Source organism: Fulmarus glacialis, unplaced genomic scaffold (assembly GCF_000690835.1).
Source record: "Fulmarus glacialis isolate BGI_N327 unplaced genomic scaffold, ASM69083v1 scaffold28593, whole genome shotgun sequence".
Classification (NCBI taxonomy): Eukaryota; Metazoa; Chordata; class Aves; order Procellariiformes; family Procellariidae; genus Fulmarus; species Fulmarus glacialis.
In genome coordinates, this window is record NW_009205324.1 from 15,122 (window position 1) to 31,896 (window position 16,775).

The 16,775-nt window shown below is 45.0% G+C and overlaps 1 protein-coding gene across 1 annotated transcript in view; it reads right to left on the minus strand.

Moving 5' to 3' along the window:
* CLIP2 (CAP-GLY domain containing linker protein 2) overlaps positions 1-16,775 on the minus strand; it is a gene marked incomplete at its 3' end in the record, with an annotated part of 59,881 nt that overhangs the window by 5,699 nt on the left and 37,407 nt on the right. Inside the window, exons 4-10 of the mRNA XM_009575365.1 lie at positions 16,524-16,737; positions 15,363-15,560; positions 14,101-14,204; positions 11,617-11,677; positions 7,105-7,209; positions 4,574-5,518; positions 1,875-1,932 (exon numbers count right to left, since the gene is read on the minus strand). Of these exons, the coding sequence (XP_009573660.1) occupies positions 1,875-1,932; positions 4,574-5,518; positions 7,105-7,209; positions 11,617-11,677; positions 14,101-14,204; positions 15,363-15,560; positions 16,524-16,737 (1,685 nt within the window). The remainder of the gene's footprint in view (positions 1-1,874; positions 1,933-4,573; positions 5,519-7,104; positions 7,210-11,616; positions 11,678-14,100; positions 14,205-15,362; positions 15,561-16,523; positions 16,738-16,775) is intronic.

The window sequence follows — 16,775 nt, forward strand, 5'->3', positions numbered from 1 at the left end:
CTCCATCGGCAGAGGAGCAGCAGGAGACAGACAACGGGTGTTTCTCACCACATCTCACCACCATCCAGATATTAGGAGGCAGGATACACAGCTGGTAAGCCATATCAGACTTCAAGAAAGCAACGACAAGGAGGGGCAGGGGGGAAGGGAATAAAACATTCATAAAAACCACAGAAAGGAACTTCCAGCACATTTCTTTGTGTTCCCTCCTACACTGGAAGGCACAGACAGTTTTAAAAGACATGTTTTCTGGAACTGATGCATGTCCACACTCAAACAGAGCCATAGATTTGAAGTATGATGCTTTTGTGGCTCAAGTCTGAACTGGCTGTTTTTAGTACATCCTATATATGGCTTATTCAGTGTGGAAACAACACGCACATGGACTGAGTGGCCATTTTAAAAGCAGTGGCTGCTGGACCTAGTTATGTTCTGCTCTCACTAGGCAGGAATTACCTGTCAATCAGCATACAATTTGGTATAGCATATATGTAATCCTGTAACTGCCTCAAGTTGCGCCAAGGGAGGTTTAGACTGGACATTAGGAAAAACTTCTTTACTGCAAGAGTGGTCAGGCCTTGGAACAGGCTGCCCAGGGAAGTGGTGGAGTCACCATCCCTGGAGGTATTTAAAAGACGTGTAGATGAGGCGCTTAGGGACATGGTTTAGTGGGCATGGTGGTGTTGGGTTGACAGTTGGACTTGATGATCTTAGAGGTCTTTTCCAACCTTAATGATTCTATGATTCTATGATTCTAAGACAGCGATGAGGTCGACGGACAATGCCTAGCTAGCACTGAGGGCAGATGGAAATAGGACAAAACACCTCTGGCTGAATCCACAAACAGCTGAAGGGACACTCAAACTAAACAAAGTCTCTATTAAGTGAAGTTTAAGCCTGCAAAAGTCCCCAGTGACCTCCATTTAGATTGCCACATCCTCAGCAGGACTTTAACAAGGGCTTTGCAGAGAACAGAGTCCTTAGAGGTGAATAACTGAGAAAAAGCTATGCCACCCTAAGCCAAATGCCATTTGAAAAGAGAAGTGACAAGTTAGTTCTTTAGAGATCACCTTTGTGATCTACACTGATAATGTCTTCTGTTTAATAACGACGCCCCTAAGGAAGAACAAAGTAATATGAGTCTCCTGGGAATGAGCAAGGGAAGATGTGATCTGGAAGCACCTTATGTGCCTTGGAACAGCCCTGAATCCTTCACAGACACTCAAAAGCATATGTCATGCACAGCAATGCGGTAGGACATCGCTCCCAACAGAGACCATCTGGGCCACCCAGCTCTAATCTCGCCACGTCTGCTATTGCTCAGACTAGGGGTTACAGCTTACCTCTTTGTGAGGGAGGTTGAGTGCAATTCAGTTTCAAAGCTACTTTATACAAATTTTCTGAATGCATAAATTCTGCAGTTTGTTAAAAGGATGGATTTGACTTACAGTAAGCTTAATAAAGAAAAGCAACCCCCATTATCTTAAGCCAATCACATTAATATCTACCATTAGCAGTCCTCTCCTATGAACAAATTACATTTAATGGCTGGATTTTACCTGCTGTAAAAAATCAGTGATGGGATGGAAGTGTGCCCATTTCCCTAGATCTGTCTCCAGCCTGCACCATCTGCATGGTGAGTGTGTAACACAAGTAAAAATATCCACCCCTGCATATGCTCAGCCAGATTAGAGGAAAAAAAAACCAGACAGACAACAAATGCCATCCAGCAAAATCTGAGAGATGAACTGGCCTCCCAAGCCCCTTCCACACAGCCGTCCCTGCAAGAGCAGAAAGTTAGAGGAAAGGAAGGCAAATGAGTCAATGAGTCACAAGAACAGGGTGTTCCAAGAAAAAACAGTAAAATTTCATACCTTCCATAGCCTGCTTCATCTTTATCTTTTCTTCTGAAATATCGTTAGTTTCAATCATCTGAAATAAATGTAAAATATGAGATGTAAAACATCTTTACCTTTACCCAAAGATTCAAAGCAAAGTTAACAACCACAAAGCCCCATCCAAAGCAGAAGTGCATCCGGTACCCAAGTTACGATGTTTTACATCCTTCCTGAGAGGGAAACACAGGCTTTTGAGGAGTCACTTCTACTAGTAGCTGGGTACTACTGAAGGTTAACCAGTACCATCTGAGCGTGCCCACACACAACAGGCAGCTGAGCACAACAGCGAGATTCACCCAGCAGGGAAAAGAGATCAGGCTTTCCCTGTAAGCTCTTGTTCCAGCTTCCACACACCCAGAGTTTGCGCAGAGCGATGGAAGAGCTGCCCTTCTTTGGACCAGTCTCCTGTGGTTAATCACAGCAAATATTCAGGTGCAAATGCTTTTTAGCATTCAGCTTGAGACCTATCAGACAACAAGTTCCTCAACTTCTGAAGAATCTAACTGTGCCCAAAGTTATAAAAACAGTAGCAAAACATTGATAAAATAATAATTATTAGAGAATGAATACATTAATAAAAATAATAAAAAGCAAATGCTGGTCCACATAGAGAATTCTGCCTTTTCCCCATCCTCTTTTGTCTATACTGCAATGAAAAGCCAGAGACCGCAGAGCTCACGGCCAAGCTTTCCATTGCAGAGGCCACAATTCAGCCCTTCAAGCCTCTTCACGTCCAGCAGCCTTTGGTGGGACCTCAGCACATGCCCTGGATCAAGCAGTTGCTGTGGCCACCACCGCTGAAAACCCTGAGGTCAGTCCCCGAGAGCTTGAGTGGGCTGCAGGACACGTCTTGAACAGAAGCAGGAGCACACCCAAAGGGGGAATACGCCGCCTGATGTACTTCTGGTACGGAAAAACTATTTAACTGCTCTTTGGAAGTGCAGTTGTGGTTCTCACTTGAAGGTCTAGGAAAGACGGTCACAAGATACATTTGTTTGTTTAAAATATTTGGATAGTTAATACTGCAGTCACATTAAATTAGCTAAGACATTTAAAAATAGAATTTGCCCTGTGATACACTAGTATCACAGGGTGAAAGCAAGGCTTTCACCCATGCATTTCTTCCCACATTTTCCTGATTTTAATCGACACATAGTTAAAATAATTATTTCAAGACTCCCTGGTTCTAATCCAGTATCAATATCCCCCAGAGCCCTCTCATTTATTTAAAGGGCTCTGGAACAAGCCTCCAGCTTCTTCTTTTACATTCATTCCTGTTTGAATATTGGCTGTAATATGTGACATGTTGTAGTAACAATCCACTTTTCCCAGGGTCCTGGCTGTAGTTAATGCTCACAACTGTCTTAACTAGATGAAACATGTTGAGCAACCCTTGAAACACATTAATGCTGTAGATTCCTCCTTGGGCTTTTGCCTCTCCTATCCAGTTCAGCGTGCCTTTCTGCAGGCATGAAGCTCTGACTTGGCCAACAGTAATTCACGGGCTTGACTTTGCTGCCTGGAGGTGCAACCAATTTCAGTGGGGCTGTTCACGTTGGCAAATTAAACACTGTATTCACTTCATTGGCACCTCAGTCTGGAACAGCGACTACGTCGCCAGCAATAGATTTCAAATAAGTATTCTTAAAACATGCACATTTCACGGCTTATTTCCGTTTTCTGCATCCCCGCAGGGACAAGTGGTAAGCTGGTTTTTTGCTCATTTCTCATGCAAAATCCAAACACAAGCAGCCTAGAGCCACGAGTAGCAATATCCTCTCCTCACTCTAGTGAGGAGAGCCATGTGTCCCTGTGCCATGCCACAAAGGCAGGATGGCATCCTGTGGCAAACAGTCAAAAAAATGAGGATGACTTAAAAAGACACAAAGACCACAGAAAATGGACCTTTTCATATTATTACTGCTCTTATTCTAGCCTTCCCTGGGAGGCTCAGGACTCGTATTCAATCGGGCATTTTATTTCCCCAGCCTGGTGCCATCCTGACCCTTGCGAGCAGCTCTTCCGCTACAATCCTTAAAGGCAGCATTTCCCAGTGTCTCTTGTACATGCTGCAAAGCCTCCCCACTGCCTCTGCCGCATTGCTGGTACGCTCCTCCCACCCAATCCCATCAGCTCAGCCCCCTAACAGAGGCTCTCAAACCATGCTCCACGTGCTGAGCAAGCTACGTGCTCTCTCTCAGCATGGGCAATGACTCTTCTTCCACCCTGTCCTCCACCTACCCCTAAAGGGCCTTGCTCAATAATACGCTAAGGCTGCTGCAGCTCCTTGAAGGACAACAGCTGTATTGTAGAAATGATGCTTTTTCAGCTAAGGACACTGCTTGATCAGGATGAGAGCCCACCCCTGACAAACTACGATAGTCCTATTCTGCTGCCACAGCACTCATGTGCCTTCAAGCCCAGATGTGGCCCCCTTGCTTCTCTTGACTCTTATTTCTTCTAATTGTGCCACTCTACTGGCGTTCAAGAATGGGAAGACACCTTCAGCATGGAGATGCAGTGCAGAAAAAGCACTATCAATGGAAGGTAAAAACATCCAGATGCTTTGAGGCATAGAAGCCTCAGAAAATCGCACAAGGCAGCGGCTGAGGGCTGCTCCTAGGAAGGGTTACTAATAGTGATAACAAACAAGCAGAATGACCCAGAAGTCATACGTTTGCATGCTGAGAAGGATGCAGGGCCTCCATGGACTGCAGCTTGTTCTCTAAGACAAGAACTTTTTCCTGCAATCTGTGGATCTCCTGTTTGCTCTGGGCTTCTGTTTTCTGCAATGTTTCATAGTCCAACATCTTCTTCTCAGCCAAAGAAATCTGCTCTTTCAAGAAAGCTATTGCTTGTGTCTGATCTTTATATTCACCATGAAGTTTCTCCAGTTCATGCACCCTCAGCTCAGCATCTCGACACTTGTCCTTCACATCTTGGAGCTCAAGAAGGTGCTGATTGCTTTTGGTTTCCAGTTGCATTTTCCAGTTGCTGTTGCTTTTTTCCACTTCATCCACAGCCTCCTGCAACTTCAGTTTGAGGCTCTCTTTCTCCTTTATATGAACAGCTGTCTCAATGTCATGCTTTGCTTTCAGGTTCTCCAACTCAAGCTGGTGCTCCATCTTTATACTCTCCACCACCGCCTTCAGTTCCACAATCTCCTTGTGCTGGGTGTCGGGGCCTGTGTTCAGTGTGGCTTTAAGGTCCTCCAGAGACTTCTGGTGGTCAGAAGCTAACGTGTCCAACTTGGACTTCCAGTTGTCCATGAGCCCCATGTTCTCATTAGTGGCTTGCTGAACTTTATGCTTTAGGTCAATGATTTCCTGTGAATACTTCTCATTGACAGCTTTCAGCTTCTCCATCTCCTGCTGGTACTTCTTTAATGTCTTCTCGTACTTCTCCTTTAGCTGACTGCTCTCCTTCTGATGCTCCTTGTTGGCAGACAGCAACTGATCTCGTAGACGAAGAGCCTCTGACTGCAAACCAAGGTTATGCTCAGGGGTCTCTGCTTGGTGAGAGCTCCTGAGGCACTGCCGAAGCTCATCCACCTCGCTGCGCCTGAGGCTCAGCTCCTCCTCCAGCTGCAGGATTCTGGACTTCTCCGCTACCGTGGTTAACTGCAACATGACAGAGAAGACAAAGTCAGTCCCCACCTCTCATCGCTGCATCCTTCCTTTTAGTAAGTGTGCTCCAGTGGAAGTAAATCCAAAGTACATTAGTCAAACTTCAAATAAACAGGAAAAGAATACCCAGCACCCTCCACTTCGAGTACAGTTTTGCACCAGGGTAACTATCACCAATAACTAACAGTTATGTCTTTGTGCCAATTGCAATTTGTTTTTTCTAATATGAGCCTCTCATTTTCCACTGAGAAACACACATCTTTGAAACAACCCTTGAAATTCGCTAGAGAGCAACAGCGGTTTATGAAAAATAATGTCCTGAAAGGGCATTATATTTCCAGACTAGGCATCTTGCCAGATGATGCACAGAGGAAATGTGACTGCACATGCAGGAATATCACAAGCATTGAAACCAGCATTAAGCATATCGTGTTTCCTTCATTGCTCAGCAATCCTCAGCCTACAGACCTCTCTTCTGCATCATAATTTGTTTACCCTGGTGTAAAAAGGAAAATGGATTTTTACACATGAGTACTTGTTAGAGTTTATTAGCAAAGTAAAAATAACGTAGAAGGCTAGAGGATGCAAGACAATAAATCTGGCCATGGTTAACACTAAGCATAAGGGCTATGGATCAATGTCTTACGATCTGAATGTAACCTAACAGGGCTGAACTATCTGCTAGTCACAGGGAGTTCAGGGGGCTGCAGCTATGGAAGGAGAAGAAGAGATTTGACTAGATGAAGTATTAGAAAAAGGCAGAAGAAACAAGGAAACCAAGCGGATCTTCCAGTGCCAAAACACAAGTGATCAATTCCATTTCATTTCAATTGCCATTTTCCCCACTAACCATCAGCCCAGGAGGCTGGGTATTTTTTATTTTAGATGGGCACAGGGGCATTCACACCATTTAGCCCTTTTGGAGAACCTCACGTTTGTGTTTTCTACAGCTCTAACAAATCCATTGGTGAGGAGCAAGCTCACTGTAGGCAAGTTCGCCGCTTCCCACACCACACCAGCATGAAAAAGCCTTTTCCGTATCTGGCTGCTTTTAGGATCGGGTGCGTTGTTCATCTGGGCAGCCTGTCCTGTTGCAGGAATGGCCAAGGATCAGAGCTGGTCCACCTGCACTCACCAGTATCTTCCATTTCAGCTGGCAGCTCCCACAGCTGGAGGAGGACAAAGGGAATGCTGATTGCAATGTTATTTTCTATTACAGCCTGAGGGAGCCTCGAGGCAGAATGATTTGTGCAGGGTGCAGATATTATTTGGGCATGTTAATTGAAAGATGAATTGTGAAGAGCTCATGTGTCAAATGGTGGCATGGGGCAGAGAAGCAAACTCAATCTGAGAAACAAGTCCCCACACAAGAAGCAAAGCTAGCAATTATATCGTACTACCATTTCCAGGAGAGAGAGCAAAGAAAAAAACAAATAATAAATCAGGGAAGTCTAAATTCAAGCCAAAACCAATCAACCCCACAAACCAAAAAACAAAGAAACCCAAAGCAAGGCGTCATGAGCATCAACGCAGGGGGCAAGCACGCTGTTCTGCAGGCAGGGCAAGTGGGGGTCGATTACCCTGGTGTCCTCTAATTCTCTGAGGAGTTTTTCAGCCTGTGCCTTCTCAAACAGCAGGCTCTGCTCGAGCTCCCGTATTCGGGCATGCTCCAACTGCGTCTGAGTCTGGTCACACATAGGGAGAAAAGAAGAACAGTGGAGATGGGAAAAGGGGAAGGGGGAGAGAGAGAGAGAAAGAGAGGGAAAGAGAAGGCTGCAACATCATCTTCAGTGTACAAGACAAGGAAAGGCAGTTCACAACAGGAGGAGAGTAAAGACCCAAACAAGCAGGAAAACCCCAACCAAACAGAAAATGGTCACTACGGGATTTTACATGGTACTCGTAGTGGCTATTCACAAGAAAATGGAATCTGTGATGGGAAAACATCCCTCTGCATTAGAAGGCTGCTTCAGTGTTTTCCTGCATCAAGACTATACTGAAGACACTTCCTAAAAAGCAAAGCTCCCACCGCTGCAGACCACCGGTACGAGACCCTTGCACTACATAAGAGAATGCAAAGACCTTGCAGTGATTCTCCGCATCTCTCCTCAAGAAGAATCACCAGGTAGACTGAAAAGAGTTGGAAGTTCCCCTCCTCTTTTTGCTCCGGAGACAGCTTGAAGCCTGCACTAGGTGGGGAAGAAAAAGCAGGTCATACTGTACACAGCATGTTGCTAAAACCAAAAATACCTGCACTGAAAGCAAATCAAATTTAGATACCAAACTGCTCTATAAATCAGTGCTTTAGTCTTGAATAGGGCTGCTATGAATTTCAAAGTGATTTTTGCACACTAAGACCCTAACAGCCTTGTACGCAAAACAACTTTGTTTGTTTGTTTGTTTTTGCTTTTTTGGTTTTTTTAAACAGATGAGTAAACTAAGCTCAAGAAGTTTATGTAACCTGCCAAATCCAGGAGCATTGACTCAGGGCATTGCTTTGGTGCCCTTCACTTTTAAAGCTGAAGTACCATATAGCCGCACGTGGTGGCAAACCTCAGGACTCTACAACGACCACTGTAATATCATGTAAAATTTCCCATAAATAAAAGAGGAGAGGAGACATGGGAAAATGCATGCAGACTCTGGCCTTCACATTTTTTTAGCTTTCAAAACCAACATTTGCCTTTGAATTAAACTGGACCTACCAAAAACCAAACAAACGTGATCAGAACTACTTTTTTTTTTTTACCCCCATTTTCTTCCCTTCATTTTCCATATAATTATTTGCTTCCCCCTCTTTCTACTGGAACCATTGGATTTTCTTTTCTTCTTCCTTTCCTACTACAAAGCAAGTTTTGGTTAGTTGTGTACAAATGATGGAAACTGAAGTTTGTAAAAATCCATGTTTTCTCTTATGGCTTGAAAGGTATCATTATACATGTATTCACAGGTGGTCAAGATCTGAACTACCAGATATATTCAGACTACTCCATATTTTATGTTGTCTTTTTGACCCCTGAGGGAAGGAAAAAAAAGATGTGGTCTCAAAGACCCAAACATTATCAAAACACCCAAATAATATCACTGAAGTGCAAAAGTTGGCTGAATGTATCCTAATAAGAAAAATAAAGAAATTTAATTTTGTAGTGAGTGGCTCCTCCCACTCTCTGCAAAGCTCAAAGATCCACATCTCAAGATGGAGCTCCAGGCTTAATTTTATTTACAGGGATAATTACTCCATTGACACTAATTTTCCTCAATTTACACTAGCTCAAAATCCCCAAGTGAAACTTCAGCAACACAAACTTTTGAAATTACCTTAACAGGTGGCAGCGCGTCAGATATTGGCTACCTGAAGATGCTGACCTATTACAAAACTAATCTCTCAATCTCCCACAGAAACTCTCTCAACACTCCTGAGGTTGACGCTCAAGTTCCCAGCCAAGCTTGCTCAGTATCTACCAATCCTGCTATTTTCCAAGTCTGGAAAAACATATGAAAATAGAGGAGAAAAATAATGAGGGAAGAAAGTTAGATCAACTGTTTTACAGTCCTTAAATATACCTTCACTTAAGATTCCCATCAAGTCCTGTGTTATTTCTTATTTTATGCAAATCGGTTTGCCTAGCCAGTATGACGCAGAGCCTCAAATCCAAAGTTTTCCTGCACTTTGAGGAAGTTCAGATCTGAATTTTAGACTTATTTCTTGCTATTAGCCTTAAATTACTATTCACAAATTACAAACTGACTTCCCACTGGTGTTCGAGGTATGAGGTAGGTTCCAGGAGATAAGCATGAGATAGTTCCTTGAAGAGGTTAATATTTCCTATAACAACACAGTCTTTCACCATGAAAAGCCTTTCTTAAAAGGTTTTGTTTTCCTGCAACTGCTTTTCACCTTCCAAAGCACTATAGCACCAGCATTGCCAACCAGCATCAAAAATGGGTTGAATTCACAACTACATTTCAAGGCTAAATCCGCAGCTCCTCCTTCTTTATCAGAGGCCCAAAAACTGGACCCATATCTCCAGGCTTCAGACACATTGATTTCTTCAGTCAAAGAGCTTCTAGGGATGCTGCCTGCCACGCTCAACACCTGAGAGTCCCAGCTTTGTTCAAAAACTACATGATATTATGAGAAATACCATGGGATTTAGCCTAGCCTTCAGCAGAAACCCTAGATCCAGGGACCACAGAGGAGATAATCTTTTCTTAACAGCCAGTAACAGACATGATGGTAAGCGCAAGATAAACATTCTCCCTCAGAAGAGGGCTGTTGGTATAAGAGGACTACAAGACCAGAGGAGGGGAGACAACTGCCATTGTGTTTTGCTTTTGGTATTTGGGTGGTTAGTTGAGCTCTAGCTAGGGATGCGAAGGGCTGTGCCAGCAGCCACCGGTCGACTTTTTTGTTGTGATTTTACAGAGTATCTCGGACAACCATTTTCCATGGAACATACTGCAACATGAAGGAGCACTTATCCCCCTGATTTCCAATGACAGATTTTTTTCTTTAAGTGAATTACTTGCTTCTGGAAATCCTGTCTCCACAACAAAGCAGGAAGGTGAGAATTAACTCCAGTGGGTCAGTCTGAGCACCCAAATTAGACAGGACAGAATGTAAAAACTGACCAAAGTCCTCTGACAGTGCCTGTGCTGTCACTGCTGTTGGACCCATGGGGGAACATCCCAGTTCTCTGGATCGCAGGAAACCAAGCTGCTCCATGGCTCTTCCCTAAGAAGTTATTTGTATTCTTCTGTACAGACAAACATGGAAGTGGGGACAGGACCCTGGCAGCCTGCAAGAAGCTTGGCCACATCCCCATTGCAAAGCAGCTCCTTTCCAGCCCAAATGAAAATTAGATCTATCCTCAGTTTGGGACCTGCAGTTGTAGGAACACTTATGTCACAGCAGCTTACCATCTTGCTAAAACGTGGTGGCTTTTTTTAAAAATATATCTAAATATACCTGCTAGCTAACCCTGGTCCCATTGCCATTGCTCCACAGCCAGGCTTAAACACCTGAAGCTTACACAGGGACAATCCACTCTCAATGGGAGCGATGGATCAATCACCCTTCTCTAAAGCACTGGGGAAACCTATCAATCATCTAAGCTCAGGAATCAACAGAAACCTGATTTTGCACCCACGCACTAGGCAGAAACTGCACTTGCTGTTCTTTAGCAAAGGTCTGCTATCAGTGCATTGCTAATTTACACCCTGTCAAACACATTACTCTGCTTCAGCTTCTGGATAAAGAGGAGAGGTTTATGCCAAGAGGGCCAAAGCCATAGCAACGTACTCTGTTGCCTAGTTTTCCCATTTTCCTGGGCTTTTATTGATATGACTGAAGCACAGGAGCAGGTCCCTTGACATTTCTGGCTGTTACTAACCTAGCACTCTAGCTAAAGATAAGGGAAAGTCCCGATTTACACATGTAGAGCAGGGCCTTGCTTTCACAGAAGTATTTTCTTTTCCTTTTTTTCCCCCCACAGAAAAGCTTCTCACTCAAGGGCAAGCTCCCAGCACCACTTCCAGTTTGCACAATATGCAACAGCATCGCTCTGAGCAACAGCCCTTCCAAATGAAAGGGTATCCTAGTGTCAAACCCCACGCTCGTGGGCAGAGGACTCCACACGAGGGTACTGCAGATCAAACGATGCACGGCATTTCAGCTGGAATAGAACAGCACCCTGGGAGATTGTGCGTGCCAATTAGCCGCTAATAACAGGACACTGCAGGGACAGTGACTGAGCAGTCAAATCATTTCTACAGTGGAAAAACATATGTTGAAATGCATTCAGATACTGTCAGATTTTAACATGGCTTGGCAACTCACGGCAACATTTAAAGCCAGGCTGGCTGCATGTGATTAATTCTAGGCAGCTCCTAGCATTATTAGTCATTGGGCAACACACCAAAGAACAATCTTCACAGTTTATACCACAGTGTTCTGCAGCAGGTTCGAAGCCATCAATAAAGATAATGTATTGTTTAGAGTAGAGCAAAAGGTGGCAGGAATTACTCAGGTGAGTCCCCACATGCAATTTCAGGTTTTAACCCCACATTTTCGTAAGGGTGTTAGGAATTACCTCCAGATCCCCCTTTGTGATGGATTCTTCCTCCACACGGAACTGCAAGTCCTCCACTTTCCTGGGAAAGAGAAAAGACACAAATAGCTATCAGTAACACCCAGATGAGCATCCCATTTCTAAGCAGCCATTGCACACGGCCCCGCACAACCAAAGTCTGAGAGGAGAGGGATACAGACTAACTTGCATAAAAACAGCTGGGCAGAAGCTAACCAGCAAGACACGTGGAGCAAGACAGTCAATAAGCAAGCCTTCCGCATAGCAAACATTTGCCTTCTTGCAAGGTACACGCTCACAGACGTTTCTGCTGCACCATCTCTCAGCAAGCACAAATGCTATTCACTGACACCGGGATCCTGAAAACATGAAAGCCACAACCAGGTTTGACTGGTTTTCTTAGATCTTGTTATCCTGCAGCCGAGCACTGGGTAATTCTGTGCCAAATGCACAGGGTCCATACAAAATACTCCAGGGGAACCAGAGGCTCTGCCTTCTTGGCAGAAGGTGGGCAATGCTTAATGTTTCCACAACAGGGAAATGGTGAGCTACCCTGGCAGAAAAGCCTTCACCAGAGATTGTATAGATCAGTCATGCATAAATGCACATAAAAATCACATGCACAAACGCAGAAGTGCCTAGACCTCTTTTGCAAAGTCTGAAGAGAAAAATCCAGTAACAATACAAAACAATTCAATCTTCTGCTAAACTCAGTCTCTTTGTTCTCTTTACTGATTTAAAAAAAAGGCAATGAGGAGGATGTTGAGCTGGTAGCCAGATGTAAGGACTCTGATTTCGTTACAGACAAAAATAGCTGTGAGTGTACATATCTAACTTCATAAACAAGCTTCCTTGTCTAAACCTCCTCTAATCAGAGGAGGCATCTGTTGATATTTAGGAAAGAACTCAGCTGTCTTGTGTTAAAGGGCCTCCCGGAGCTGGGAAAGTGAGCTGCCTACCAGGAGAACAGGGAGACTTGTGCACGAAAGAACAATTCGTCCTCAGGAGGGGCATCACTCAATTGAAATCAACACTGTTTTCAGTTACTTAATACACAGAAATGTCTTTCTATTCCCACTGAAGAGCTTAATTATATATATGGAGCAATTGGACTCCAAGAATGACAAGCAGATCTTCACTCTTATCCAGAGAGGAAATGTATGCATCATCATATACACACGGATGGGGCCTCTGGGATGTGGGGAGATGATGAATCACACTACAGTAAGGCTGTACTCCAGTTTGACTTCCCTTCCTTGGAAGGAATGTCTTTAAGGTCATCACATCACAAACTGAGGGGAAAGAAATGGTCTTCAGCAAAGCCAGTTTGTACAGAAAGGGCAGGGGTCTGGGATGGCCCAACCTGCACAGTTCTGTTTACTATCCAGTTTTGGTTTTATACCATATCCTTAGCCAAGAATATTTGAAGGCAAAGCTTTGTCACCGTCCACACCCTTGCCATGAGTTAATCCCACCTTTACTGAGTAATTCCAGTTTACACAGTGACACGGCTGCATTTGGTCAGGGTATCAAACCCCAGAGTTACTGATATTATTGGAGCCCTTCGTTCCTTCAGGCTAATAATGCTGCTTCTCCCTGCTTTGTGTCGGGAACCAAACAACAGGGAAGATGGCTGAAAACCCTCAATAACTTCACTGCCCAGAAGGAGACCAAGACTATTTGGCCGTCTACGGGCAGTGGAAGATCAACTGTTGTCCACCTTGTATCTTCAGGGCAACATGTGCCATGGTCAAATGCCCTTGGACATGCAAGCAGGCTGTCAAATATTTATCAGGGTCATCACAGGAGTGCCAGCACTGAGAGTCCTAAACAGGAATGGAAACTGATAGTCTCTTTTTTTCTTAAGTGCTACAGACATTTCGCAGGAACGTGGGTCCAGTCATGAAACTCCTTTTGATGGCAAAACAGAGCTGCCCCTATCCCAAGTACGAGCTGTCCTGGCTGGCTGTTTGTCTTCTGCCTTTCAATTGCATTGCAACAAGGGGGCAGGTTCAGCTGAGGACATTCAAAAAGCCTGAGATTGCTCACACACAGAAGTTAGCTCACTGCAACCCCACCAAATGATATAGCATCGAGTCTCCTCTAAGAGCCTTAAGACATAGGAACGTACAAGACTAATTGGAAATACTTTACTGTTCAGTTGTCATTAGCAGCAGTTTGTTAGCAAATGTGGGCAGTCACTGTACTGGATACCCAACCCTAGACAAGAGTCACATTAGATGTGCAACTGTGGCAAAATTGTTCTAAACTTCCCATTACCTGAAGCAGCACACCCCTTCCCTACCTGCAGGCAGACCACAGTGGCCAGGAGAGGGGAACACAGCATATTTGAAGTGCTGGAAGACATCCAAAGATGACTTTCCCAGTCACTTTCTTCTCCTTAGATCCAATGAACGATGTTCTTGGGTAAAAGCCTCATCTCCCCCATGACTTCACCTCCGCCACACCCATTCACTCCTCCTTTACCTCTTCTCCTCTTCCAGCTGGTTCAACAGCTCAATCTTCTCCTTCTGCATCCCATCCACCAGGGCTCGTGCTCGCTGGAGGTTTCCTTCTGCCTCAGTGACGTACTGCAGCAAAAAAAGAGCCCGAGCCACAAAAGTTAACAATGTTTGAAGTATAGAGTTGTTTAAAAAAGGATCAGAACAAGGGAACAGAAGGTTTTGATGATCTGTTTCAGAGGCTGCTATGGAAAGAAGGTAAATTTTCCAAAAAGGCCAGTAGGTAGGTATAAAAAAGAAAAAACCTGCTCAATCTCCAGCAGCTTGTAAATTTGATCCATGCTTCAGTGCCTCTCTGTCTTGAACCCTTTGAGGAATCCAGCTCTGATTAAGAGTTAAGCACCTGAAGCCTGAACAGTTTTGAAAATCTGGTCTGACATGACCAGATGCAATTCAGCCCTGATCATGAAGCATGAAGTCATTTCAGACTTGCGCTAATTCGTTACTGGTAATTACTGGAAAATACTATACACAAGGAAGATGTCAGCTTGCAGTTGATTTGCCAATTTCTCCTGCATTTCTGACAGGCAGGTGTGGCCCACCACGCAAAGATATACAGTGCCATCAATGCTCCATAGTAGCTGACTGGGGTTTATAAACACGAGTAAGGAATTTAGGGCAACAGCAGTCATTGAAGAGCCACATATTGACGAATAGCACAAACACAACTCCTCTCTTTAAGCATTCAAATGCATAAAATATCATTTGTACAAATGCTTGTGCAAAAAAGCTAATATGATCAGTCTGTTTTCCTTACAGATCTCTTGACTTTATTAATGTGATAAAAACATCCCCTCTGGCAGGAAAGCAGTGACATATGAACTGAGCTGATGTTCTCAGCAGTGACCGATAGCATCAAGAAACCACTGCAATGCAGTCACAGCCAAGGCCAGATTGGGTGGCTAAGGGGAACAAGTTTGCCCTCTACTTGCATTTCGGCATTCGAATGTATTGATCCACCAGACACAAATTATCTACTGTCCTTCTGGCACAGCCCTTTTTCTGCTCCTGGCTTGGGGCAGAGAGAGCACACGTTCCACCGGCTGGAGTGAAGAAAGAGCCTCAGCTTAACCCACCATGCAGGAAGCTGTCTCCACATGAAAGGCAGAAATTCAGAGCCCAGGTTTCGCATCAGGAAGCTATACACGGATAATGTTACCATGACCTGAAACTTTCAGAGGATGCCAGGTATCTGCATGCTAGCGATAAAGCCATGTCACCTCCTACCTGCTCGTGCTGGGCCTTCATGATGGCAATCTCTTTCTCCACCTCACAGATGTGGCTAGTGGCTTTGGCAACCTCAGCCCGCTCCAGGTCACGCTCTGCCAGTAGCTGTTCGATGTGCTGCTGCTTCTCCTTCAGTGCCTCCTGGAGAGCTGTGGTGCCAGAGATTTTTCGGGCATACCGAGAAGAGGTCTCTGTCAGCTGGGGAAGAGAATTCAAAAGAGACAGGGGTAAAGCTGTGTCCATCCCAGTCTAGAATAACTCAAAGTCCCCTGTTAAATCTGGAATGCAGCTCACCAACTGATCATTTGTTAGGCTGCACAGAGCTGCAGTTCCAGCTCCAGATTCTCTGGGCCCTACAGGTGGGGTTAACAAGTCTGCAAAACAGCTAGGCACTGCTTACAGGCTCAACAGCTCTGCTACACTGCAATGAAAGGACCATTTCCCAAAGGAAGTGGAGTGGGAATTGGGTCAGGAAAGATTATTATGTATTGTATCATCTGCCTTCTTAAATATATTTTATTGATGACCTGCACTGGTGCAGTCAGTGAGCTCAGCTGGGAGGACTGATCTCCACTGGAGACTGGTATGGGCTAGTTGGATCCACTCCCAGTAACGGATACTGCACCCTCGTCCCCAGCCAAGATGACTGCAGGTGCTATGCAGCACACACTATGGCAGAGGTAGAGCTTTTAATAATATTGCTGCCTGCTCTGGTGTCCGCCTTCTTGAGTACCTGCCAAAGCACAAGGCATGTGATTCAGGAGGGTGTCACCCCTCCACAGTAAAACGCAGTCAGGAGCTTGCGCATAGCTGTTCAACACAGCAGCACGCTGCTACACAACCACGAGGGACAAGAAGCAATGGCATTTTTTTGCAGGGATCCTGTGCAAAACCTGCTCTTGACAGCGGAGCTGAGATTCATCCCATTGCAAATAGCACTTTGGGCTCTTTAATGGTCACAGTTGCTCTCGTGTCCATGGAGGGAGTCCTATTTGTAAGGTGGGTAACAGTATCCCACGCTCCACTCCCCTCATCTCATTGATGGTGAAGGAGCAGCTGCCCCCGTGCAGCTGCTGCAACAAAACCCCAACCCTCCCACTTTGTAGAGCCGGGTCACAGAAGTGGCTCGAGGCTGCACAGTCTCTGGAAAGAGCCACTTACCAGCCCGCTGCGGCTGGGCCTGCCCCCAACAGACGATGCCACCGAGCTGACGGAGCTGATGGAGGAGCTGCTGGGGCTGTGGGTTAAGGCAGACACTCCCATGGCCATTCGTTTGCTCTTCTTTGCCTTCGCGGGGCTGGTTGATGGGAACCCGATCCGGATCACCTTGTGGATGGGAGCAAAGAGGCCAAACTTGGGAGGGCACTGAAAATACCTGTAATACAGGAGATGCACCAAGTCAGAAATGGTAGA